The sequence below is a fragment of the Mirounga angustirostris genome, unplaced genomic scaffold, assembly GCF_029215605.1.
Source record: "Mirounga angustirostris isolate CCGP_5_RB_7025 unplaced genomic scaffold, mMirAng1.0.hap1 SCAF_4, whole genome shotgun sequence".
Classification (NCBI taxonomy): domain Eukaryota; kingdom Metazoa; phylum Chordata; class Mammalia; order Carnivora; family Phocidae; genus Mirounga; species Mirounga angustirostris.
This window is the reverse complement of record NW_026991712.1, coordinates 100,933,302-100,958,409: the sequence shown is the minus strand read 5'-3', so window position 1 is coordinate 100,958,409 and position 25,108 is coordinate 100,933,302. Positions and strand designations below refer to the sequence as shown.

The following is a 25,108-nucleotide window of genomic DNA, read 5'->3' as shown; positions in this document are numbered from 1 at the left end:
AAAAAAAGTTCTCATCAGGTAGGGATACATTCTGCAGATTTAAAAATGAAATAACCTGATGTCTGTGATATGCTCTAAAACAGTGTAACAAAAATTAAAAAGACAAAAACAAAAAAAGATAAGACGAGGATGCCTGTGGTAGAAGACACAAGATGAGCAAACTATTGATAATTGCTGTGGTTGGGTGATGGGAAGAGGGTGGTTCACTATACTACTTGTTTACTTTAGTGTGTGTTTGAAAATCTCATATTAAACATTTAACAAGGGGTGCCTGGTGGCTCAGTTAAGCGACTGAGGTTAGTTAAGCCTTCGGCTCGGGTCATGATCCTGGAGTCCCAGGACTGAGTCCCACGTTGGGCTCCCTGCTCAGTGGGGAGTCTGCTTCTCCTTCTGGCCCTCCTCCCTCTCATGCGCTCTCTCTCTCTCAAATAAATAAATAAAATCTTAAAAAAAAAAAAAAAGAACATTTAACAAACAACAGTTCCTGGCACCCCACTTCAGTTGTGCTGAATCAAGATCACTGGGAGTAAAGCCCTAGAATCTGCATTCTTAGAAATCTCTCCAGGTAAATCTTATGTGCTTTAATATTTGAGAACCACTGGTTAAGATTTAAGATGACAGGATCACATCTATCTCTTCCCAAAACAACAACTGCTACATCAAGACATCCAAAGAAAACCTTAACTTCCATGATGGAAATATCAACACATCGATCTCAAAGATGAATAACCATACCAGCAATTCTGCTGCTCAGACAGAGCCATGTTATAAAGGTTCAAAAATAAATCTGATCTATTTCATGAAATAGGAGACATGGTTTTAGAAATTACCTACTTTTTATCCCTAATGAAATAAAAGAGGACATTGTCTCTATTGAGGAAAAGCAGGCCTGGGTAAGAAGAGCACACTACATAATGAAAATGACAATAACTAAAATAAAAATCTTATTTGAAAGTAGTAAAAAGCAGACCTGACATTGCAGATAATCAAATCAGCCATACCCAGAATACTGAGAAAATGAAATCATGGGTTTAAAAGATGAGACAGAATATAATGGGCATAGAGGTCAGTCATGAAGATAAAACTTATAGACTCAACAAATGGATCAAAATTAATCATTAAAGATGTAATAATGTGTATTTTAGACTTCTGGGGGGAAAGAAGGAGACCCAAAAATAGCAGCTGAAAGAGTTTTGCATGGCCCAGGTAACTGAGTAATCAGGGTAATGACACAAACTGTTTCTTGTTATAATTTTTTAGATTATAGAAGATAGTGATGAAGAATTCCCTAAGTTTCAGAGAAGAAAAGTTAGATTTCTTCAATAGGAATTATCGTGACCTTTCGTCATAGAACTCACTTGCATTTTCACGGGCCTGAAGACGATGGAACAACTCTATTATTCCTGCAGAGAAATCATGAGTTGCTCATATAAAAGGACATCCTCAGATGTGCAATATAGCAGAGCATATGTCACCCAAGAACTCCTTTTGCCAAAGTTGTTAACAATGAGTTAAAGTCATTGAAGAGGAATCAAGAAAAGGGTCTTCTATCCCCTGGGTCACATTTTATGGTAATATTCCACTGCATCAATGCCAAAGTCACACTTTCCCCCTCATTTCAACACCACTGAAGTCAAGATGCACCTTCTAATCAATGAGGTCCTACAATTGCTGCATGACAGGTGACAGTGGTGACATAGTTGTCATCTCCTGCCCTTGCACAAACTTGGCTGGGATTCCTGTTGATGTGCCTGAATGAGGGCAGCCCCTTGATTCACAAAACAAACCATTTCAGGGCAACAGGAGGAAGGAATACAAGAGTCCCGATTCTTGCCTGAAAAACTTCTATTTGCATCTTCAAGAAAGATCAAGGAAATGTAAGCATCAAAAGTTGCAAAATAGCTGTTAGTGGCTTGGGAGAAAAAAACTGCAGATGGTAGAAACACATGGTTAAGAGTGTTGCAATGGGTTATGGGTATATCGGGGTTCATTATACTGTTCTCTCTACTAATATGCATCTCGGAATTTTTTTGAAATTAAAAGTCTTCACAAATCAGAAGGAGAAGGAGCAGGAAGGAGGGGGGAAGGAGATAATGCATTCCCAGTGCTCCTCATTGCTCAGAAGATGACACTGGGTAGAAAAGCACTGCTATTATAACTCGGAGTTTCAAAATGATTCAGCAAAGTCAATCTAACCAAGTAAATGCATATTTTTCTTTTTATATATGCATAAGTGTAGCATGTGGCACACAAAAAAAGGCCTAGAGACCTTTTTTCATTAAGTATAAAATAAAAATTCTTATAAGAAAGCATTATGTCATGATTTAATTTGAAGTGATTTTTTTTCTTCTTTGGTGGTACATACAAATGGCATTTCTTAGATTCTGTGAACGATAGAAATAACTATTATTTATTAAGCATTTGCTATGTCCAGGACATGATTTGAGGGGCATTACATATCTTACTTATTTATTGAAAGTGAGGTTTTCTTATTATACTCACTGTAATTACAGAGGGGGGAATGGAAACACAGGGAAGATAAGTCACGTGATGCGTATCTCACAGCTAGTAAGTGGTAGAGCCAAGAGTTAAATCCAGGCAGTCTGACTCCAGCGGCCAAGGCCACAATCAGTCTGTCACTGCCTCTGGGTGACTTAAGGATGAGGAGTGTCTGGTACCCACTTTACCTTTGTACAGGTAAGGAACTGAGGCCCAGAGGACTTACGTATCTTAGCAAGAAGTATGTAATAAGCTAGTGATAGATTATAGTCCAATCTTAGTCTACATTCTTTTTGTTTTACACAGCCTCAACAACCACAAAGAACCACATTGTGAATATTCAGACCCTTCACACACACACACACACACACACACACACACACACACTTCCCATTCCTGCCAACATTGGCAGGAAATAAAGCAAAAGGAAGGTAGTCGATTTTAAAGGAGAGCCGGGCTGTTAATGTCACTTAATCATCACCACAAGGCTTCATTAGCAATTTCCTATGTAATAGCCGAAGAAATGATGTCTTGGAGACAATAGGTAACTTGCATCAAGCTCCAGAACTATTATATGGCAAAATAAGAATGCAGACTTAAATACAGCTGCATCCAAAGCGGATGGTCTTTGATTTTTCCAAAGACAATTAAATACAGTTACTAATTGCTGAAAGGAAGCACGTTACCACAGCAGAGGTTACATGCTGGCAGCTCACATTTCAATTTTGCCCACACATGTGGTTGCTTAGTCACCTGCAATGTTTCTTTTAAAAAATTGTATCAAATTTAAATACTGAGAGATCACCTAAAATCTGGATTTGGGGCAGAACCAGATCTGAATTCTTAAATGGGAACCATCAGCTGGACCTGACTAGCAATTACTCCTGTTCCCCAGTTCACTGAGACCCCAACACTCAATTCCTTTTGCATCCAGTGCACTTCATGGGTTGACTCTGCCTGCCTGGCCCCTACAGGCTTTGGATCTGTGACCTTGAATCTAAATGATTGTTATAATTCAGATGACCATTTACTTGAAAACGTAACCTGTGACAGATTATAAACTAAGTATTTTTTTTTTTAAGTTAAAAGCAGTGGTAACATCTATTTAGTGATGTTTAGAATTATTTTGGAAGGGTTTTTTAAAAAGATTTATTTATTTATTTATTTCAGAGAGAGAAAGAGAGAACATGTGTGGGAGGGGCAGAGGGAGAGAGAGAATCCCAAGCAGACTCCCCACTGAGCACAGAGCCCTATGCAGAGCTTTATCTCAGGACCCTGAGATCATGACCTGAGCTGAAACCAAGAGTTGCTCCTTAACCAATTGTACCACTCAGGTGCCCTGGTAGTTTAGGGGTTTTTGTTTGTTTGTTTGTTTGTTTGTTTTGTTTTGTTTTGTTTTAAGGGATCCAGATCAAGCAAATGCTCCATCCCTTCTTTTTAAATTGGGAGTTATATTTGTATCTCAAAAATTAACAGATTTTTATATTCTACTTCACATTTTATTGGTACCCTGAAGGCAGATCAACATTAAAATGTTAAGATTTAGTAACTAGTTACAGTTGGATATTTAAAGGTTAATAATATTCTTGAGAATCCAGATTGTATTTTTAAGATGTACATCAGCAAATTTACTGAGGGAATTTTAAAGGCTTTTGGGGAAAGGGATTTTTGTAAGTCCAAATAACTACAGTAACTGAATGGATTTTTTATTTATTTATTTATTTATTATTTTATTTATTTATTTATTTATTTATTTATTTATTTATTTACTTGAGAGAGAGAGCACAGAGGGGGAGTGAGAGGGAGAAGCAGACTCCCCACTGAGCAGAGAGTCTGGATTTTCTTTTATTTTTCATTTTTTCTACTGAAAAGCTGGGGGCTTTTTGAGGTAAGTCCTTTTCTAAAAAGGGTTTTTTTGCTTTTAAAATCCTATATTAGACCCTAAGTAGTTATCAGTATTAAAGAAGAGAAGTAATGTTGATTTTTCTACTCAGAAGACCTATCATTTGTTTCTTTCTTTTTAAAGAGAAATAACAATAAAATGCCATGTAATGTTTAGATTTATTTTCATATTTACTCTGAGGGGGCAAAACTCTTATCTTTGAAAGTATCATTTAAGTTGATATTGCCACTTATTACTAACAGCTTTCGGTGGCTGACCATGGTACTCTGGGAGGCTGAAATTCATCCTGGACAAACACCAAAAGAAATACAGGTAGAGGAAGAATAAAGATCAGCTTCCCAGTCTGCATAGATGATGGTTGCATTCTGCGTAGGGATCATCCATCTGAAAAGTGGTCTCATTCCTCTCCTGCTTGTCTCCAAATCCATCAGTAAGAAGTAGGGAACATGTACCCTTAATAGATGTACAGTCATTTGTATAAAAATGGAACACATGTTCTACTGCACTAATACATTTGTACATGATGAAACACATGAAAATAAGAAATTAAAAAGGATGAAATAATGCAAGTAGAAATAGATGTTCTAGTATTTTCCTTAACTGCCCTAATGGGCCACTTTGTGCCCTCTTCTTAATTGTGTCCATTTCAGCATTTCCCAAAGTCTATTCTATGCAACACCAGCTCAATGTCATTTTCATAAGTATGAGACATGGTTTAATTGTCAAGTAAGTTTGGGAAATGGCAGGTAAAAATTAGACAGGTTTCCTTGCCATGTAACTTCTCAACTTTAATACAGATGATTCCTTGCGAGTCCTTACAAGGGAGAGCACCTACTGTAGGGCTATTATTCCAACTAGATTCCTTTGTGAAACCCCCTTCTATTCAAGTTACCTGAAGATCATCTTTGTCTGCTGTTTGCCAGTTCTTTCAGTAGGGTTCCCATATAAACCCGAAAATATCCTGGGCATCAACCCCAACCTCTTTGTATTACAAACCTTTCATCTCATTGACTCTCTCCTTCTTTCCTAGGACCATGTTTTCCCCTTCACACCCAGAAGCTAATATCCTTTTAAATAAACCCTGCTTGGGTCTTAGCCTCTGCTCCCTGCCACCTCCATGCAACTAGTCTCTCTCGGCTTTCCACAAAACTTGCCAGCCTAGCTTCACTTCCAGTTTCGAGCATGAATCTTGGTGTTAGTTAAAGGTATTTAAAATAGATCTACTCCACAGTTTGAGACTCACCACAAATTCACTTTTCCTGCTTAGTCTCAATCATGTATAGGAACGCCTATTCTGATAACCTTCTTATTCCTAGGACCCAGTCCCCACTTGGTACTCCATTGATGATAACCAGGTGATTGCTAACCTGCCTGGCACCTGACAATTTCAAGAAAAATATTTTAAACTCTTGCTATACAGGAGATATGAGTATCAGGAATTCAAACAAGGCAAAATATAAGTTAAGTTCTGTTCAGGAACTACTGTAGGGTACCAGTATTTCAGTCATTAAAAAAAGCAAACAGGGTGCTGGAGGGGGGATGGGTGGGGGGATGGGCTAGATGGATGATGGGTGTTAAGGAGGGCACTTGTCATGATGACCACTGGGTGTTGTATGTAAGGGATGAATCACTAAATTCTACCCCTGAAACCAACATTACACTATATGTTAACTAACTCGAATTTAAATGAAAACTAAAAAACAAAAAACCCAACAACTTAGATTTGGTCTATCCACCTTCTACACTGCTAGCCCTGCACCCTTAGCAGGCCACTTAAGTCCTAGTTCCCTCATCAGCAAAATTAGAATAACAGTATATTCCTCAAAGGTTTGGTTTATTTGTTTGTTTTGAGAATCAAATGGCTTTTAATACACATAGAGTACTTGAAATAGAGTACTTAGAATGGTCCTGGCACATAATAGGTCCACAATAAATATTAACTTTTATTACTGTTACTGTTTTTAAACAATTGCATTAGGTACTTTTCTGAGGAAACTTGGACTTTTTCTGCAGTTCAATGAAAATCGTATATTTGTGTTCCATTTGAGGGTCTAAAATTGCACATATTGTTTCTTTCTGCTTTCAGTATTCTTTAGTATTTCTTAATAGTGATTATTCTTAATATATGTCATAAGAGTACAGTTGAAAAGTAGTGTTGACCCATTTTGGTCTTAAAGTTTGGATCCTCATAATTATCTTATCCATTTGTGTTTTCTCCCCTTTTTAATAGTGTCAACATACCAGACTGTACAGATGCATTCTCTCTTGCCAGAATGTTTCTTTCTGAAGGCAACACTGCAAATGACTCACAAACATATTCATTACTTCTTTAGGTTAGCTTGGTATTTGTTTCATTTTGTTTGCTATTTCTTTTGCTACAATTGTGAAATATGATTTGGCCATCAGATATTAATAACTTAGTGCATTTAAAGTTTGGCAACATTTATTTTAAAGCTTAGGCTGTCCACCATTCACTAAGTAGTGTAAATATTTCCCCTTACCCTGTAGGCTCATGAGCCATCAAATACCATACTAAAACAATACTGATCCTGCAGCAAGATAAAAAAGAAGGCTAGCAATAAGGACAATGTGATTTTACACTTTAATATCTAATATTAGATCCAAAGTCCAATATAAAATAATCTAATATTTAAAATTCAATATCTTCTGACTTCCCGGTTCTGAAATCACTTGAGTAGACTAGTGCAATCCATTCAGGACAAGTAAATTTTCCGGTGATATGGTCCTGAACTAATATTGAGGAAGATCTGAAATTGCTTAAAATCAATCCTTATATTGGTTCCTGTTAGTGAGAGTTAACCACAGCAGATTAATGAAATTAGAAGGTGAGGGACAAAGGTGACATTCATCCAATAATTTTAGTTGTAGAGTATCCTGGCTACTAACTGAAAAGATTTAGCCTCTAAATTAAGTTTTTGCATTGAGAATGCATCCTTTATTTCCAAAATTACAATGTACATAGTAGCAACTTACTTTCACACTTAGCCCTTCTTTCCTTTTCCACTACATTTCTTTGCACTCTGTCAACAAACCCTGATCATTCTTAAAAGTGCATTTTTTACTTCTCTTCCCCATTTAAGCTATCTCATTTTGCTTGCTTTCATTTTCAGATCTCTCCAATGAGTGTTTTGAACCCTCTGCCCTCCCTTTTGTTTTTAGCATTCCACACTCTCTAGTAAAATGGCTCTGCCTCAACACTTTATCATAACCAGTATTTTCAAGGTCACTGACAACCATTTTCAAGACAAATCAAAAGATTTTTCTTGCTCCTTATCTTCTCTTGAGTATCTGGCACTACTTATCCCCCTTTTTTTTCTTTCTGGCATTTTAAAGATTTTTTTTTTTTTTTTTTTTTTTTTTGTATTCTCCAGGATATTGAATTGCCTTTTCATTTTCTTGGAGGTCAGATTAAATTTTTATTTCTCTCCTTGTACACGCATTCAAATATCTAGAGAACCCTGAGTTATATTTATTAACTCAAATATGGGTGGTAAGCCGCCAATGAAAACAGCTATAACTAAATGGTATTTTCAGATTTATGGACAAATACATGGACTCTTCCTTCTTCTAGCGGAGTTGATCAAGAGCCTATGTGGTGGGTCTAGAAGAGGTTCCTCCAGAAAGAGTAATTCCATCCTACATGCCTAAATTCTGGAATAACTTAATGATATTGGAGTTGAAGAATTTCTGATTAGCTTTCTGGAGACACATAAATGCATTCTTGTTGCAGTTTGATTTTTAGCATTATATTCTTTTTCATGTAATTTTTAAAGATCTTTTTGGTCCTCATGGCTGATCTCTCTTTGATCTTCCCAGTCATGAAAAACATAAGGCCCAGACAATTTTTTAAAGACTCCTTATTACTCTGGTTCTCATTTGAGGCTTTGTTTTCACCAGTTAGTCAGACTGTGCTTTCCATTCCCTTTCATACTCATGTTGCTTTATTATTATTATTATTATTATTATTATTATTATTATTATTATTATCATCATCATCATCATCAATATTATTTTGGAGAGGTGTTTATTCCCCTTCCTGGATGCCTGCCCAAAAGAGACCTCAAGTGCCTATTGGCATCAATGACAAAAGTCATTTCAAACTAGGCCAGGAGAAGTAGAAAGGACCTATAATATGAGCATTCACTTGAAAAAGGTTTGTTTCCTTCATCACATCTGGTTGGTTATTCAAACCAGTAGTGTCTGATAGAAATATAATGTGTCCATATAGGTAATTTTTACCTTAACAAAGGTAAAAAGAAACCAGTAAAAATGATCTTAATAATATGCTTTATCTAACCTAATATATCCAAAATAATTGTCATTTTAACATGTACCAGTATGAAGTTATTAATAAGGTATTTCACATTCTTTTCTTTTTGTACTGGGTCTTTGAAATCCAGTATGTAATGGTGTACATTGACCATAGCTACAACAGATCTGATCCTGAGAGGTAGGTATAGTGTTCAATAAAAGCCATCTGGGGATGTTTTTATGTTTGTCACAGAGGGCATCTTGAGACCTTGTACAGTTATCCCATAAATAACTTTCACACCTCCGTTTTACTAGTCCACTTCGAAGAACTGAGTGCTAAATTATCTGGTGGCACAGTGGACCCTGAAAGGGAGGCTTTTGTGGGATGACAAGTTGTAAGGGTCATAGGTGAGAATAGCAGTGACAGTGATGACAATGATAATGATAGTAATTGCTGACATGTACTGAGGTCTTACCATAGGCCGAGTACCCTCTTAAGCTCTTTTTACACATTAGCTCATTTAGTCCTCACAAAAATGCTGTGAAAGTATACCCTGATTATTCTTTTTTTTTTAACATTCCATTTATTTATTTGAGAGAGAGAGAGAGAGAGCATGAGTGAGGGGAGGGGCAGAGGGAGAAGCAGACTCCCCGCTGGGCTCAGAGGGGCTGGATCCCAGGACCCTGAGATCAGGACCTGAGCCATAGTCAGTCGCTTAATCGACTGAGCCACCCAGGCACCCCACCCTTATTATTCTTATTACACATGCTCGTCTTCACTACAGGAGAGGTTGATACTCCTTGACAAGAGTGACCATTTGTTCCAGTTGTCCAGGCTTGAAAATGATGATTCTTTGTCCAGTGCTAATACCCCCATGCATTAATAGTGTGCCTCTAACAAGGCTTATTTCTAAGTTATTGTGCCTATTTTTACTGGTTTCTATCTACTTTGTAACACTCAGCCCTGTTCATTCTTCCACTCAAGTTCCTTCCACTTGGAATTTGTACTTTGTCTTCTACTCTTCTGTAGACTACTTTAGGGAGGATAACATACCTTGTTCATTCCTCAGGTTGCAATTCCCAGCTCTAGCCTCTTGTCGAAATACGGTTGGCTCCACTTAGCTCCTGAATAATATTCACGGCTTCTTGCACTGGCTCCTGAGGGTGCTATTTTGCCCTCCAGGCTCTCAGGTTTTCATTTTATAAACTAGAATAAATACGTAGGAGACCAGCGAGGTTTGTAATGCAGTAGGCAGCAACTAAAAGAAGATAAAGAGGGGAAGGAGGAGAAACCAAAAGAGATTGAGGAAGCCTGTGCAGACCAAGTTTGGGAATAAGTTGATGGGAGCTTGAAGTTAGGTAGGAAAAATTTGGAGATCAGTAAGTATGCCTGTGAGGTATTTAGAGAGAGATGAAGATGGAGGACTTTAAAATATTTTGTTGTACACTATGAATAGCATCTCTGTGACATTTTCTTGATTTTCAGTAACCCTGGATGTCACACTAACATTTTGCAAATGGAACTTTGCTGGGATGAGGCAATAAAGGAGTCCCAATCTTATACTAGTTTCAGTCGAAAACTTTAACACCACCATTTTTACTGTGTGCAGGCTAACTTGGTATGACCACTGATTCTTTCTTTTCCTTTGTTCTCCACCTCCAATCAATCTAATTCCTGCTGACTCTTCCATTACCTTTCTGTTCCATTGAATCCGGCTCCTTGTTCTCACACCGACATTATTAAAGCTTCCTTCCTTACCTCCAATCTATCCCCCTTTCATTATATCCTGCATTGCAGTCATTGTGACATTCCACTCTTTCTGAGGATGTCTCAGTCTCTATCCTAGACTTCAGTGGAAATAGAGTCACCAGGCCGTAAGTCAGTTCTGGAAACTTTCCGGCTCCACAATGAATATCTTGATTTGTAAGTGAAATAGGAACTAGTGTTTGAGATTTGGGCAGTACAATAAAAAGAAAAATGAAAGGTCATGCTTCTTCTTTACTTGATGCCCCAGACATGATTCATGCAGCAGATAGTTGAATTAGAAACATATAATTGCTTCTTCAATTTTGAGAATTTTCTTATTTTGTGAAACAGAAAAGCTAGTTACAGAAATAACTTGTTTTACATTCATTTATATGCTCTTTCTATATTGACTATCTACTGCGTGCCAGGAATTGTGCTGGATACAAAGATAAGTAAGGTGTGTCTGGAATTATTTGCGTACTCACTCCAAGAATTCTAACTCTTGCTTTTTGATTTTTCTTCATGACTTGATTGCGATAACTCCTAATATTGCATTCAACTTGAACCTTTTGTTTTCTCTAGAAAGGACTCTAGAAAACTAATGAAGAAAGCTGTGTATGGGTCACTTGCTCTAAAGACCACCAGTGGCTTTTTCTTCTCCAATTAATCAAGCACAAAAGCTTCTAGTGCTCTAGATTTTAGTGCTCTCTAAAATCAACTTCACCTTGTATATTTAAATTTCTCTCCTACCACCTCCCAGCCTCCCAAACATTAGGTTCATCTTCATCTTTTCAGATAGACTTACATGATTTATCTTGAATAGATTTCCATGACATTTCTGGACCTCGGCTTCCTCATCTGTAAAATTAGAATAACACCTGCCTCACAGGTAATGGTGAGGATTAAATGAGAGGACAAAGATAAAGCCCGTCTGACAAATTCTTAACCATGAAAGTTGTTCAATGATCATTGATCCATTCTCCATTCCAAAAACAGAATGTCTTCCTCACCAATGAAAATCTGAGACATCTTTGAATACCAAGACTCTGCCTGCTCTAACTCTTTCATCATGACTTCCTGGCTTTTATACTTTTTAACAACACATTTTTGCATGTATTATCTGCATATTAGAATATTATTAGCTGCTACTTCATTCCTATATAACCTACCCAAAATTGCCCTCTATAATACATTTTCTTATTTTCAAACTGATACATCTCTCTCAATTTTATCTTGCCACTACATTATAGCTGATAAGGAAGAATCAACCTTATTATAAACTAATCTATAAGATCTAACATAATGCTTAGCACATGATAGCTGCTTGGTATTTTTTGTCATTTAATTTATTTTGGTTTATGATGGTGACTCTTGTAGGCTAATAGTCACTTTGCCTTACAAATAAATGATGATTATATTTATTGTTGATAATACACCAAGAGTGTTGTCAATATAATAAATACTGGTATGTTATTCTACACACACACTCACACACGCACATACACACCCCTCAGGTGTGAACTTGGGTAAGAAAGTTTAGAGAAAATTTATTTCAAGGTTGGAAATTCTGAGAAAAGAATACCTTAGGGGAGAAAAGGGAAGGAAATCAATTGAAAAGAAGAAATAGGAAGGAAAAAACTGTTGTTTTAGTTCAGTGAGCCCTGAAATACACCACCTATGGCCCAGACCATGGCCAAGTTCTATGAACCCGGAGCCTACACAGTTCTGGGGGCCCCCTTTTAAAAAGAGAAATGCAAAACTTCAAACACAAAATTAGGTAGCAAGCCTAAGTAGCACCAGGTGTAATCGAGTGGCTCTGAGGTGTCAGCTTCATTAGCTTCCTAATGAATCAGCCTCTGGAGCCAAGTAAGGTTTTCAGGACCTCTGTGAGTAGAAGAGCCATTTAAGCTGCAGCACAATAAATGAACACCACTTCCTTCTTTCCCCACAGACTTGTTCTTCACCCATTTCCACTTACCATATCTTACATTTTCCAGGGATTTGTACCACCAAGGCACTTCTATGCCTGGCGTTGTAAAAATTATAACCTCCCCATTCATGGCTTCTTCCCTCCATTTTTATTTTATTCTCCATAATTGCCCAAGAACAAATCAAACCCATGATGTTCAGCTGCAACTATAAACTCAGAAGGATTCTGTGGGTTGGAGAATGAGGAAAAAGAGATCTTCAGCCTAAAGCCACTAGAAGAAATACTGCTGTGACTGATGGAGAAAAATGAGGATAAAATGAACACCAGGAAAGACTGGGACATAATTGCAGTCATGCCATTTGTCTATGTCCTTCAACTTCACCAGAAGTCCCAGTAACTATATCAATCACACACACAGGCACTCTGCGCTGGGAGTTGGACTTCTTGGTTTTTGTTTGGTTTTATTTTGTTTTACCCAGTATATGACATCATACCAATTCATCTACACCTTAGGATGCCAGATAGTTCTTTAAGCTTGGTGATCTATTTGATCCCAAATCACCAACCTATGGGCACATCCCTCCCATCTTATTCCATACTGTCAAACCTACTTAATCTATCCTATTTTCTCCCTGTCTTCCTGTCTTTCTGCTTTCTTTATTTTTCTTATATTCATAAATTGTTGTTGCATACTTATTATTTGGTAGTTCTTCTCCTCACAGAATTTTGGTTGGGGGAAAAATAAACAATTGGAATTTAATATGATGACTTGCATGATACTGCATATGGTCCACTATATGGTACATATATATAAATACTCATGGGTTGGTGTGATTGACTCATGAGGTGTGAACATGAGTGAGTAAAAAAGAAAAAAGTACAGAGGCCAGATCTTGAAGAACCTTACAAGCTAGGCTAAGGAATTTGAATTGTATTCCTGAAGGTAATGTGAACCCATTAAAGAGCTTTAAGAAGGGGGCATGATACAGTTAGATTTGGATTTTAGAAAGACCACTGCAAAAGCTATGAATAGAATAGATCGCAAGAGGATAGTATAATATGGAGATAGTTCATTAAAGAAGCTGTGGCAGTAATTCAGGAGAAAAATATTTTTTAAATTTTAAAATATTTAAAAAGCTAAAGAAAACTTTGGCAGTGTGAACAAAGCTGTGGTGATGGGTTGCATCTAGAGAACTTACTTGGCTGGTATACAGATTGAGGAAAAAGAAGGAAAAAATATCATTCCCATGTTTCCTGCTTAGGACATGGAAGAATTTGATGTCATTCTCAGAATCAACAAATACAGAAGGAAGAGCATTTTTAATGCTAACTATTAATTATTGAGCACTGACTGTACGCCAAGGAGATGCTAAACACTTAACGTACATTCTGCAACTTTTTCTCAAGTTAATATCATGAGGTACATATTATTATATTGAACTTAAAGAAGAAGAAATCAAGGCTCAAAAAAGTCAATTCACTTGTCCAAAATTACATAATAACTAAGTGGTAGAGCTGGGATTCAAACCTAAGCAGATTTAACCCAGAGCCATGGTTCTTAGAAACATTATACCAGTGTTTAGCAAAGTGTGGTCCAGAGATTATCTGCATCAGATTGATCCAGGGTAATTGTCAAATTAGGCTTCTGGGTCTAGTCCAGTCTATTGAAGTGGCATTCCTGATGGATGGAGACTGGACTCACCAGGTATTTCTTATGCACCTTTAAGTTTATATAATTACAGCAGTACATACTATATGTTACAACTTGGTGGGAGGAGAATGGCAAATTTTCTTTTTATATGGAGATTTTAGTGTATGGAGAACGCCGCCCAGATTGCCATAGGGGTGGAGTGCAGCAAATATTTTCAGGCTGGAATTTGATGCTGGGATAATTTAAATTAGGATTCTCAGTGTTGGTAAAGCTAGTTTTGCAGCAACCTCTCCAAGGTAGTTTGGATGAAGTATCATATGCAGGAAAAGTGGTGGAATGAAATAAATTGTCACTGAGTTGAGCTGTCCCCCAGATCCCTCTCCTTTTCTTGTTCAGGGGCTTTGACACGTACCTCCAAATTTGCCCCAAGCATGAAATGTCTTTGCGTGTTTTCCTAAAAATGCTTGCAAATACTTTTTGCATTTTATTCCATAAAATGTCTGTTTTTAATATAAATATATGATTAATTTTGTAGCAAGGGGTAAAATGGACACTCCAGGAAGTCACAGTGTTGTTGGTGACTCTGTTTACCCTCAAGAACACCCAGTGCTCTCTCCAGGAGCTTGAGTCACCAATGGAAGGAACATGTGATTGTCGCTTGTACAGATCTACTCTCCATTAGTAAATTGCAAACCTTTTCTTGTATAATTTCTGTGTTCTTCACAATGTTTTTAACATGGTAGGCACCCACTAAACAGCTAATGAATCTGGAAGAGAGGAGTTTGAAAGAAATAAGGAGTATGAGAAATCAGAATAGACTCACAAGAAACCAGTCATTTTTGAAAAGTGCCACATTAGGAAGTTCTCTTCGTGCCTCTCATGGTTAAGTGATCATTTCAGAAGAAGATGCTTTGGTCTTCCTAACCTCTCTTACAGAAAAGCTGGAGGCTTTCAGAAAATGAACTTCAAGTGGTTCTTGGACTTGTTTTCTCACTTGAGACAGGAAGGAACCAGTTTTTGAGAATCAAGTCAGAACTTTCAGGATCCAAAATGTTCAAACCAACTCTCATAGTGCATGATAGTGTCAGACTCAGAACATTCCCATCTTAATATTTTAACTCCCCTCCAGTTACTTTAACTTAAAATGCTGACAGTCCACTTCAGCTTTGTGGTATTAACATCTAGGTGTCTGTTTCAAGATCATCAATAAAGGCAAAACACTGTACCAAAGATTTTTAAGTAATATTTTTTAAGACAATAAATTTTAAAAAGCAATTTCCCTACCAATTATAAAAGTGTCACCTTACTACAGTATTTTTCTGTAGACATTCACTCTCAAACTAACTTGATTCCATTAATATTTATTTCTTTTTCCAGCCCATGTAAAATAATGATTTGGACTACTATATAAGAATCCATTTTTGTGGCTCCTTTGGCTTGAGAATGTATTTGGCTCCTTCTTAGAAACTTGGTCATCTTGATCTGTGTAACCTTCACCAGTTTGAGAATCCTGAACATAATCCTCTGTGGGGATTTAGACAGGTGTCTATTATGGCCCATAATCTGTAATATGGCCTCTAGCATTCTTGTTTCAGAAAGGTAAAGCCCTCCCGTCTTTATTACTGAGTAAAAAAGTCCACATGGTGTTAGTATAGTCAGGGAGCAGATTGAAACAAGCAACAGCTTCAATCGGGCCTTAAGTCTGTGTCTATGCCAGAAAGAAATCTTTGTGATGAGCAAGGGGCTCCATTAGAAAACAGAGCAGTTGGTTTTTAACTCAGGAGTTACAAAAACAAAACTCTATATACTCTATTATGCTTAGAGTGGCCATATTTCCCAAAGTAAAATTTGGCCCTCGTGCTCTGGCAAATATATAGGTACTTCTGTACACAGCACTTTCAGAATATCTAAAGTTGAGACAGTCCCATAATATTCAAGTCAGTATTGTTACCGTGTGTATACCCCACATTGGGACCCAATTAACAGGGCAGGTCATAAGTGAGATTGCACTGCGATTGTTAGAGATCCCTGCCCTTTATGTACAAAGGGATAATGAACAGCTGGAAACATGCTGCCTTGTGGACCTACGTGAGGACATGAAGAGTTTATCCCCATAGCTGTGGGTCTTCAAGGCCTGTCAGTACTGGGGGTGCTGACACTTATCTTTCAGATTTCTGGAGAAGGTATCCACCATCTTGAATTATACATACCTCTGGTTCTGATTTCTCTCTCTTCTGTCCATCGCCAGTAACAAAGCTATAAGACCTGGAGGGGACACCTCAGCCTGAGGGATGAGCATCAGCTCTTGGACTCAGAATAGTCTGAGGGTCTTCAAAAGAGTCATAAAAGGAGGGGCCTTCCTGTGTTATAGCGAGGCAAGAATCTAGGACTTAGGGAAAGGAGTGACCAAGAAGTTCCAAAAAGGGACTGGGAGCAGGGGTTCCTAACCACAAAAAAAAAAAAAAAAAAAAAAAAAAAAATACACCAATGAAAGAGAAGAAAAGGAAGCCATCTCCTCAAGATGATAGCCTAGCCCAGCAGTTAAAACATGGTGTTCATGGTTCATCTTTCTGAGAGATGAGCAGTAGACTATGCCATCTTTTTCTTCACCCTTTTATAGTCTTGCATTGGCAAAGACATAGCAATATCTATTTCAAAGTCACAGTGGAGACAGGTTGGGAGAGCTATCCCAGAATACTGTTTCTGCTCCCTTTACCTATGTGTCTTTTTTTAAATGTCACTTAGTGATCAAACAAGCAAGGACGTGCCAGAAGCAAATGGGTGTGAGGCAGCTCCGTCTCACTGTTTTTCACAATCAGTCTAAGTGTTAACCCAAATGCTTCTCACCACCACTTGTAAGTACATGCCTGCTTGGCATGTAACGTACAGTTTGGTAGCAAACCTCTTATGAGAATTCCCGACATTTCCAACTGCCAATAGTCTGCCAATAAGGTAGAGCTTGGAAGGGGAAGTTCAAAATGGTAGGAACCACAAGTATTATGTTAATACTGCTTAAGTAGGATTTTCTTTTTTAACTCTGAAAAGTCTAGCAGATATCTGTTGAAAGGATCTGCTTGTCAAAGTATCTCTTGCCAGAAGGAAGGTAATTCTATCAATAGACAAAAACATGTCTCCAATTTTATTTATCCTTTTAAGTTCTGAAAGCACATTAAGGAAGAGTAACATTCCACTTTGGTTACAAAGTGCTAATTAATAACTAACTTCAATTCTCCCAGAGGTAAAATATTAACATTTTTTAATGAAATTAAGCATCACAATCTTCATCTTCTAATTGTTATAAAAACATTTAGCAGCTATATCTGTTTAATTATTTAGGCATCTCTTAATGGTGTAAGTCAGCGCAGTCATAAATATTTTCTGCTTTGTCCATAGACAATCAGTTAAGGATCTGTTGCTTGTAGGACTTAAATTAAGATCTATTTAAAGCTGCCTGCTGGCCACAAAATAATTACTTACGCTTGCTAATGCCTGAATCTATTAGATTTAGCAGCAAGAAGTGTTCTTTGCTTTCACAAGTAGGGGAAAGTTATTTTTCTTATATAAATTTCATTGTTAACGGTATTAGGGAGGATTAGGGTGGGGTTGAAGTAGTTGAAAATTTAATTAATCTAATCCTTTTAACAGCAATTGTTTTCATATTGATAATTCTCTGTAACAACAGTATTACAGATCACACCCATGTGAAATATTTACACGAAATATTTTAGCATATAATCTCTCCTCCAGCTTTCTCTTTCTAGATCAGTAAGGTTTTCAGCTTCTTCAGCTTTCTCTTTTTTTCTTTCTCTCTCACCACAAATGCAGGCTTTTTTCTTAGGGGACCAAAATGAAATCCTCTCCCCGCCCCGCCACTAATTTTCTCTCAATTTCATTGTCTCTCAGTAAGTTATGTTAATGGTCATCAAATCATGAATCTCCTAAAAGAGCATGAGGCTATGAAATAAAAATGGTTCAATTGATTTTTTTTTTTTTTTGGATCTACAGCCATTTGGTGTAGATTCTCATTAGAAATGATTTGTTTATTCATCCATTTCAATAAATTGCTATGCTGCTGAAATTATCACTAAGAGTAGAGTCAGATGAAGGACAAAACTGTCATTCTGGTCAAACTCTGATCATCTCCGGTGTAAATTGGGAATGGTTCTTAATCTGCTCAAATGTCACATTATCCAGGAGAGACTTTCTCTGACCTCCCAATATAAAATTACCATCAGTATCCCTCCTCCAACACCATTCTCCCCTTTAATTGGTTTTATTTTTCTCCAGAGCAGTTACCACCATCACATAGCATTATGAAACATTACGTATTTGTTTGTTTAGTGCATTTCCCTGAACTAAAATGGAAGCTCTGCTGAAAGCCAGGACTTGGATTTGTTTACTACTGCATCTTGAAAGCCAAGACAAGTGCCTTAAATATAGTAGTATAGTGAGCAATCAATAAATAATTATTGCATGCGTGAAACTTTTTTCTCATTTTTCAGGTGCCTAAAGCACCAGATCAGTGCAAAGCAATAAAATTGTCTCCTTGTCCTGGCATGCATTTTGATGGCTGACAATTTGATGTAAATGGAAGCATTTATCCTAAGCCAGCTGTCCTGCTGAGCCCCAGTGGTAAAGTGTCCTTGGGGAACAAAAGCAGAGACTGAGTGCTTTGTGTGGCCATGTCTTCATTAAAGGACTAAAACTATGAGTTGTGCAGTGCTGTCTGGCATCCACACGTTTACAATCTTAAAGAGTAATACAAAGCAGAGAATCTCAAAGGATGTTCTCCAGAACACCACTTCTAGGGCATATAAGGAGGGGTTACTAATGCAAAAAGGGGCTCCATGGTCAAATAAAGGTTCTGAAACTAGGTATTACATGAAGCTAAGGAAGATTCATAACTTCAAGACATCTTAGATGTATGATAATGCTCACTAGGGTTTTAAAACTCTTAGACTCTTCCTTTCTACTACCAATTCTGTTTCTAAGACTGGGTTGCATCACAGGTAACACCACTGACTTGGGAACTGACAAGGTCAGGTCAGGGGCAGGAGAAATGGGTGTTGGCACTGCCCCTTACTCACTTTGTTATATGACCTTGGGCAAGTTATGTAACACTTCTCTATGCCTCAGTTTTCTCTTCTGTAAAGTAGCAAAGGAAAGGATTACCCAGGATAATGTATGTAAAGTGTCTGACCCATAAGTGCTAAATAAATGATGGTTATTGTCAACACCTTTTACCGAATATCGGAATGAATGCTTTTTAGATAGATATCCTCAAGTATATTTCCTAAGACAGGTTTGCTAGGATCCACCTATACCCAGAAGCAGCCTGCTGTGCCTCCCTCTCTGTCTCAGCACCCTATCCCCCTCTGAGAAGATCTGCACATCGATGGTGAAGTCGAAGAAATGCTATCTTTCAACATGACTTAATACAAATGTTTAATAACTCACTCTGGTGTATCCTGCAGAGTTGATTCCCTGGGTTTTGATACCCTTGACCTCAGATGAAGATGCTTTTGTCAGGAGGAAGGTGGTAGCATCCGAGTTAATGATTGTGCAGATGGCTACATGCTGGTAGATTTTGAAGTGACCTTATTTTTTCAGTAAATTTCAAATGAAGGTGTGATTTGTGTAAATCTGACCCCTTCCAGTAAAATGTGCATTTACATATATTTAGAATTTATAAATCTTGACAGATTCCACAATATTTATAGCCCTCCATAAAAAGCCTTTGCCAGTTTGCAGAGCTTTGCATTTGGCTCTCTGGTATGCTTAAGAGAGTTTAAATAATAATAAATTTGGTGATATATTCCACCTGGAACAGAAACTTATTTTCCCCCCTTGGCTCGTTTTGAAGGGGATACTATAAATAGTGCCACAGACGCTGGGATCAGGAATAGGGAATTGAAATTCGAGAGAGAAGTACAGAAACATTTCCATTATCACTGATGCCTTGAATGTATTTTTAAAACAGTTCTGTTCCTCAAGTAATGTCCTTCTCTCCTTTCTCCTACCCCATCTCAATTATACTTGAGTCCCCCAAACCTGTTGCCAGCTTTAAGGTTCAGTTGCACTAATGGGAAAGAGAGAGTGAAAGTATTAGCTGACTAGGTAGGAGAAATTGCCTCTAGGGAGGCCAAAGCAATTCTCCAGTGTTCATCTTATATTTCACAGGAGTCAGCTGGTAACTGAGCGTCGAGGTCTAAAGTGTAAATTCATTATTTGAGACCCAGCTCATGCATCCTGCAGGTATGATGAAAAGCTCTCAGTTCATGAAAAAGAAAAAAAAAAAATCTAATTGTAATTACAAGAGAAAGCCTAAGGACAATGTCAGAGGGTCGATTCTTTCACTCATCCATGCTTATAATTACCCAGTGGAGGATTAGGGAGAAATGCCTGAATAGTTGACTCCAAATGATACCATTTATTTTCTTAAACACAAAATAAACAAAAATCAGGGAGCCAGCTGTTTGCCCTGGAATCATCTGATGAAACCTGAAAGCAGCTATTAGGTGTAGCATAAGTGGTGTTATAACTTGTTGCGATACAAGATTTATTCCCAGCTTCTTGTTTGAGGAGACAGCCTTTGTCAGGGAGAGATAATAGTCATGGCTAGCATCCATGGACAGCTGACTCTGGGCCGGCACAGAGCAACACATCAAGTAGCTGTGGCTCATACTTCTAATTAAGTACTGGATTTTCCTGTCCTCATAACTTAGAGCACGCCCCTGTCCCAAGTCTTTCCTATGCAATCCCCTTGCCTCTAGCTAATAGGATGGCAGATGTTTGGACCAAGCCCCAGAGCCTGTGGTATACCACATTTTAATGATTTGTGGTGAACAAAGTAAATGCTTTAAGAGCAGGCTTTATGAAGCAGGGACCTAGTTAAATATGATGGATTTGCGGCAAAGCAAGAAGCTGAATGTTGTATGGGGGTATTGTTTCCTAAACAGGGCGCAGGTATCTACGGTTCCTTGCTAATTCTAAAGGTTTGCTTGAAAAATGACTTTTTAAAGAACTGTGCTCTTGAGGAACGTCCTTGAGGCATGGAGGAATTTCCTTGCTTTCCTATGGCATCTTTCTGAGAGGACACAGAGGTATTGAGCTGTTAGACAGTTGCTCAGTGTCTTTGTGCTTCTGGGACCACATTTTGGGTCTAACACATATGGGATAAATAAACTGTTTTCATTCCTTAAAGCCCATGGAAGGAAACCAGACAAGAAAATTACCATGTTGCCTCATTTTTTTAGCTATTAAAGAGGAGAATCCAGTTAGGGCAAATAAAAATGATTACTGCAAACAGGACTCCCCCCACCCTTTCTTTCCTTCCTAGCCTTTTACTCAACAACAGCACTATAGCAAGACTTGTGTCAAACCAGTTTTTTGATGCACCCTCTCCTGTTCTTCTTCCATAGGGCAACCCCTACATGTGCAATAATGAGTGTGATGCAAGTACCCCTGAGCTGGCGCATCCCCCTGAGCTGATGTTTGATTTTGAAGGAAGACATCCCTCCACATTTTGGCAGTCTGCTACTTGGAAGGACTATCCCAAGCCTCTCCAGGTTAACATCACTCTGTCTTGGAGCAAAACCATCGAGCTCACAGACAACATAGTTATTACCTTTGAATCAGGGCGTCCAGACCAAATGATCCTGGAGAAATCTCTCGATTATGGACGAACATGGCAGCCCTACCAATATTACGCCACAGACTGCTTAGATGCCTTTCACATGGATCCCAAATCCGTGAAGGATTTATCACAGCATACGGTCTTAGAAATCATTTGCACTGAAGAGTACTCTACGGGATATATGACAAATAGCAAAATCATCCACTTTGAAATCAAAGACAGGTTTGCGTTTTTTGCTGGACCATGGCTACGCAATATGGCTTCTCTCTACGGGCAGCTGGATACAACCAAGAAACTCAGAGACTTCTTTACAGTCACAGACCTGAGGATAAGGCTTTTGAGACCAGCGGTTGGGGAAATATTTGTAGATGAGCTACACTTGGCACGCTACTTTTATGCGATCTCAGACATAAAGGTGCACGGAAGGTAAGAAAACATCTGTCTGACTTGAATGGAATGGTTGTTCCAAGAAAATGCCAGTGTGTTGGTCCCACAGCTGTGGAGTGACATGTGACACTTCTACTACAACATTTCCTCAGGAACACCAGTCTAGAGCTAGGTTTGGAGAAATTTGAGACCCTTCTTACTCAGCAGTAATTTGTGATCCCAGACTCACTGTCAGTGAACCTGAACCTGGCAGGATTTCTTAGAATTTAAACAGAAAGGGGGGGGAGGGGTGCGGGTAGTAGCATCTTATTTGAGTCCAAGGAACTCCCTAGATCAGGGGGTGGTTTAAATCTTTAAGGCATTGAAGCCAGGAGGGACAAAGTCAGCTGCTTCATAAAAGATAACGGGAAAACAAGAAATACGTCTTTCCATTGTTTTCAAATGCCAGACAGGGTTTCAATGTGGTACATCTCTCTGTTTACGTTTCATTGTATTGCACCAAAAAAAGCTTCTGAACTGTAAATTATATCCCTTTAAATGTATTAAATCAGAACCAAAAGTGTTTAGGAAGCACAATGCATTTGCTGAAAAAGGAGTGAGCTCTGCTTTTCAGGCTTTTGGTGGTTATTGCCTTAAAAAGATATGCTGCCACTTAAATATGGACCTGAGGCAGGCTCCCCTCATTTTTTGGGGTCAATTACGGGTGGACCAGAGTTTAAATCCATTAGCGGTCACTGTCAGGCATATCTTTGATTTTGATAATACATCAGAGACACACTTGAGCAAGTTTCCAAGAATTTTGAGGATGCTTTAATGAAAAACTCAAGTCATAAGAACCAGGACGACTAAGGTAGAGCTGTTCAACCAGATTTCTAACTGTTTTACGGTTGGTATCCAAATAACCAACTGATGGGAGTCGAAGCATGAGGTAATTAGTCAGGAAAACTAAAGATGAGTGAGGTATACAGCAAAATGGAAAAAAGAGAAAGCAAAGCAACAATCATTCTAAAAATGCAGAGAGGTTCACGTCAGAATATATGAGGTTAAGAATATAAACAGCCCATAAGTCATGTAGGTTTCATTAAGCAATCCTAAAATTTAAACAAACACAGCAGGCTCCAGCATCCCTTAGGACAGCCCAGTCCTCAGAAAGTGGAGAAGGGTTGAGACTCCCTGGTCTTTCTGAAAGTTGACTCAATCTATCTTTTGATAATAGTGTTGTTTTATTTGTACACTAGAAGGAAGGAGAGGTCACTGATGTTAAGGTAAAGGTTATAATGGGCACACAGAACGGAGTGGTGGGCATAACCTCAGTGTGGTAGTAGAGGTTTCAGATTCTGAACCGTGGAAAGTAGCAGGAACTGGTGGCCACCTCCTCTCAGCTTTGTTCCAGCTTCATGTTCCTCCTGGAAGAGTCAGGAGTCTTAAGCAATGGAGCCTCTTTAAAAATTGTTAACTAAGGTCTTGGTGACATATGATGAAGATGCCTTGAAAGCAAAATAATATTTCTGAGAGAAATAGGCACTGGTAAACACTGAGCTTGTGGGTTCCAGGGTGTAGAGGAAAGTTCACGTATTAGCAGGGCACCACGAGAGGGCAATCTGGAACTGTGGCCTGAAATATGAATTGGCTATTTATAGTAAAATGTAGCCATTATACTCATAAACATTTTTGCAAGAGGTCATCAGTTTCCAGTTCTTATTCTTGGGGACTGTAAAATATAAAAATAATTGATGTTGATATTATTAACAATAGCATTCTATAACAAAGTAACAAGTATTCTGTTCCTCTACAAGAATAAGTGTCAAAATTCATAAGCTGAGGTTTGAATTTGAATCCTAGTGTGATCTACATTGTTAGATAAAATCACCTAATTCAGTTTTCTTGCAGTTTGAGAAATTTTTAATCCAAAATCCTTAGAGTCCAACTTGTGCAAACACTATCATCTTCCACTTGTAAAGAAGGCAATCTTGTGAAGCTTTCGGTTGGGAAGTAACCATTGTTGGAGCTTATTTCTGTTACTGCACATTCATTTTTGTTTCTCCTGATTATTAAAAAAAAAAGAGAGAGAGAGAGTATAAATACACTTTAAAGCCACAGGCATTTTTATGCATTCCCTGTGGGGGTCACTTAAAAGTGGCATGTTAGAAAAGTAGACTCCCACCAGATTTCCCACGTTTCTTTTATCCCTGGTCCTACTAGTATCCTCCAACTGCATCTCAGGGGTTCTGGAGAGTTTGCAGGAACCGTCCTCCCTTCTCTGGGACTCACCTCTGCTGTCTGTTCCTGTTCACCAGTCAACCGTAAGCTAGTGAGGAAGCAGCTGGGCAAGAGAGAAAGGTCCAGTAGAGGTGAGCTCCTTCCAGGTCCCTCTCTGTCGCCTCTAAATTCTGTCCAAATTCCTCAGGGCAAAACTGATGCCGGCGTGTACCGTGCTAGGCACCAGATGGCCGGGGTATTTTTATCTTAGGGGAGGGACTAAGGAAGCAAGGCCTGACGGCTCGGGCGTGTCTCCAGCTTCTAAGTTATATAAGGGAAATGGAAGCAAAAGGGAGTGGTTGAGCTGCTACTGGTGCGTGGGTCTTTCAGCACAGAAGCTGATACGTACATCTTACCCTTGGAAACTTCAGTAGGGTTAGCGGTCGAGGTCGTCTCTTTCTTATATAGCAAATCATCTGTAGAAAGATTGACTATTAATTGATGATGTCCAGGGCGCCTGGGTGGCTCAGTTGGTTAAGCGACTGCCTTCGGCTCAGGTCATGATCCTGGAGTCCCGGGATCGAGTCCCGCATTGGGCTCCCTGCTCGGCAGGGAGTCTGCTTCTCCCTCTGACCCTCCTCCCTCTCATGCTCTCTGTCTCTCATTCTCTCTCTCGCAAATAAATAAAATCTTAAAAAAATAATAATAATAATAATTGATGATGTCCAAAAGAAAGTTGTAAGAGTTCCTTTTCAAAGACTTCATCAATAGAAACTTTCCAAAATATAACCAGGCCTTTGTCTCCCTCAACCCTCTCTTCGCCATCGTTGAAATGACTGCAACATTTAACACACCATTACGTGTCTATATCTGATCATTATAAT

General features: G+C 38.4%; 1 protein-coding gene and 1 long non-coding RNA gene across 3 annotated transcripts in view; one reads left to right on the top strand and one right to left on the bottom strand.

Annotated features, from left to right (window-relative positions):
- NTNG1 (netrin G1) overlaps positions 1–25,108 on the top strand; it is a 310,825-nt gene that overhangs the window by 140,847 nt on the left and 144,870 nt on the right. For both annotated transcript variants that reach the window (XM_064588730.1, XM_045897077.3), the window contains exon 2: positions 21,424–22,064. In XM_064588730.1, the coding sequence (XP_064444800.1) occupies positions 21,424–22,064 (641 nt within the window). The remainder of the gene's footprint in view (positions 1–21,423; positions 22,065–25,108) is intronic.
- Positions 22,819–24,466, bottom strand: LOC135364000 (uncharacterized). The gene is made up of 2 exons (XR_010410429.1): positions 24,297–24,466; positions 22,819–24,069 (listed from the first exon to the last, which is right to left on the bottom strand). It is a non-coding gene; the product is annotated as an uncharacterized LOC135364000 (long non-coding RNA).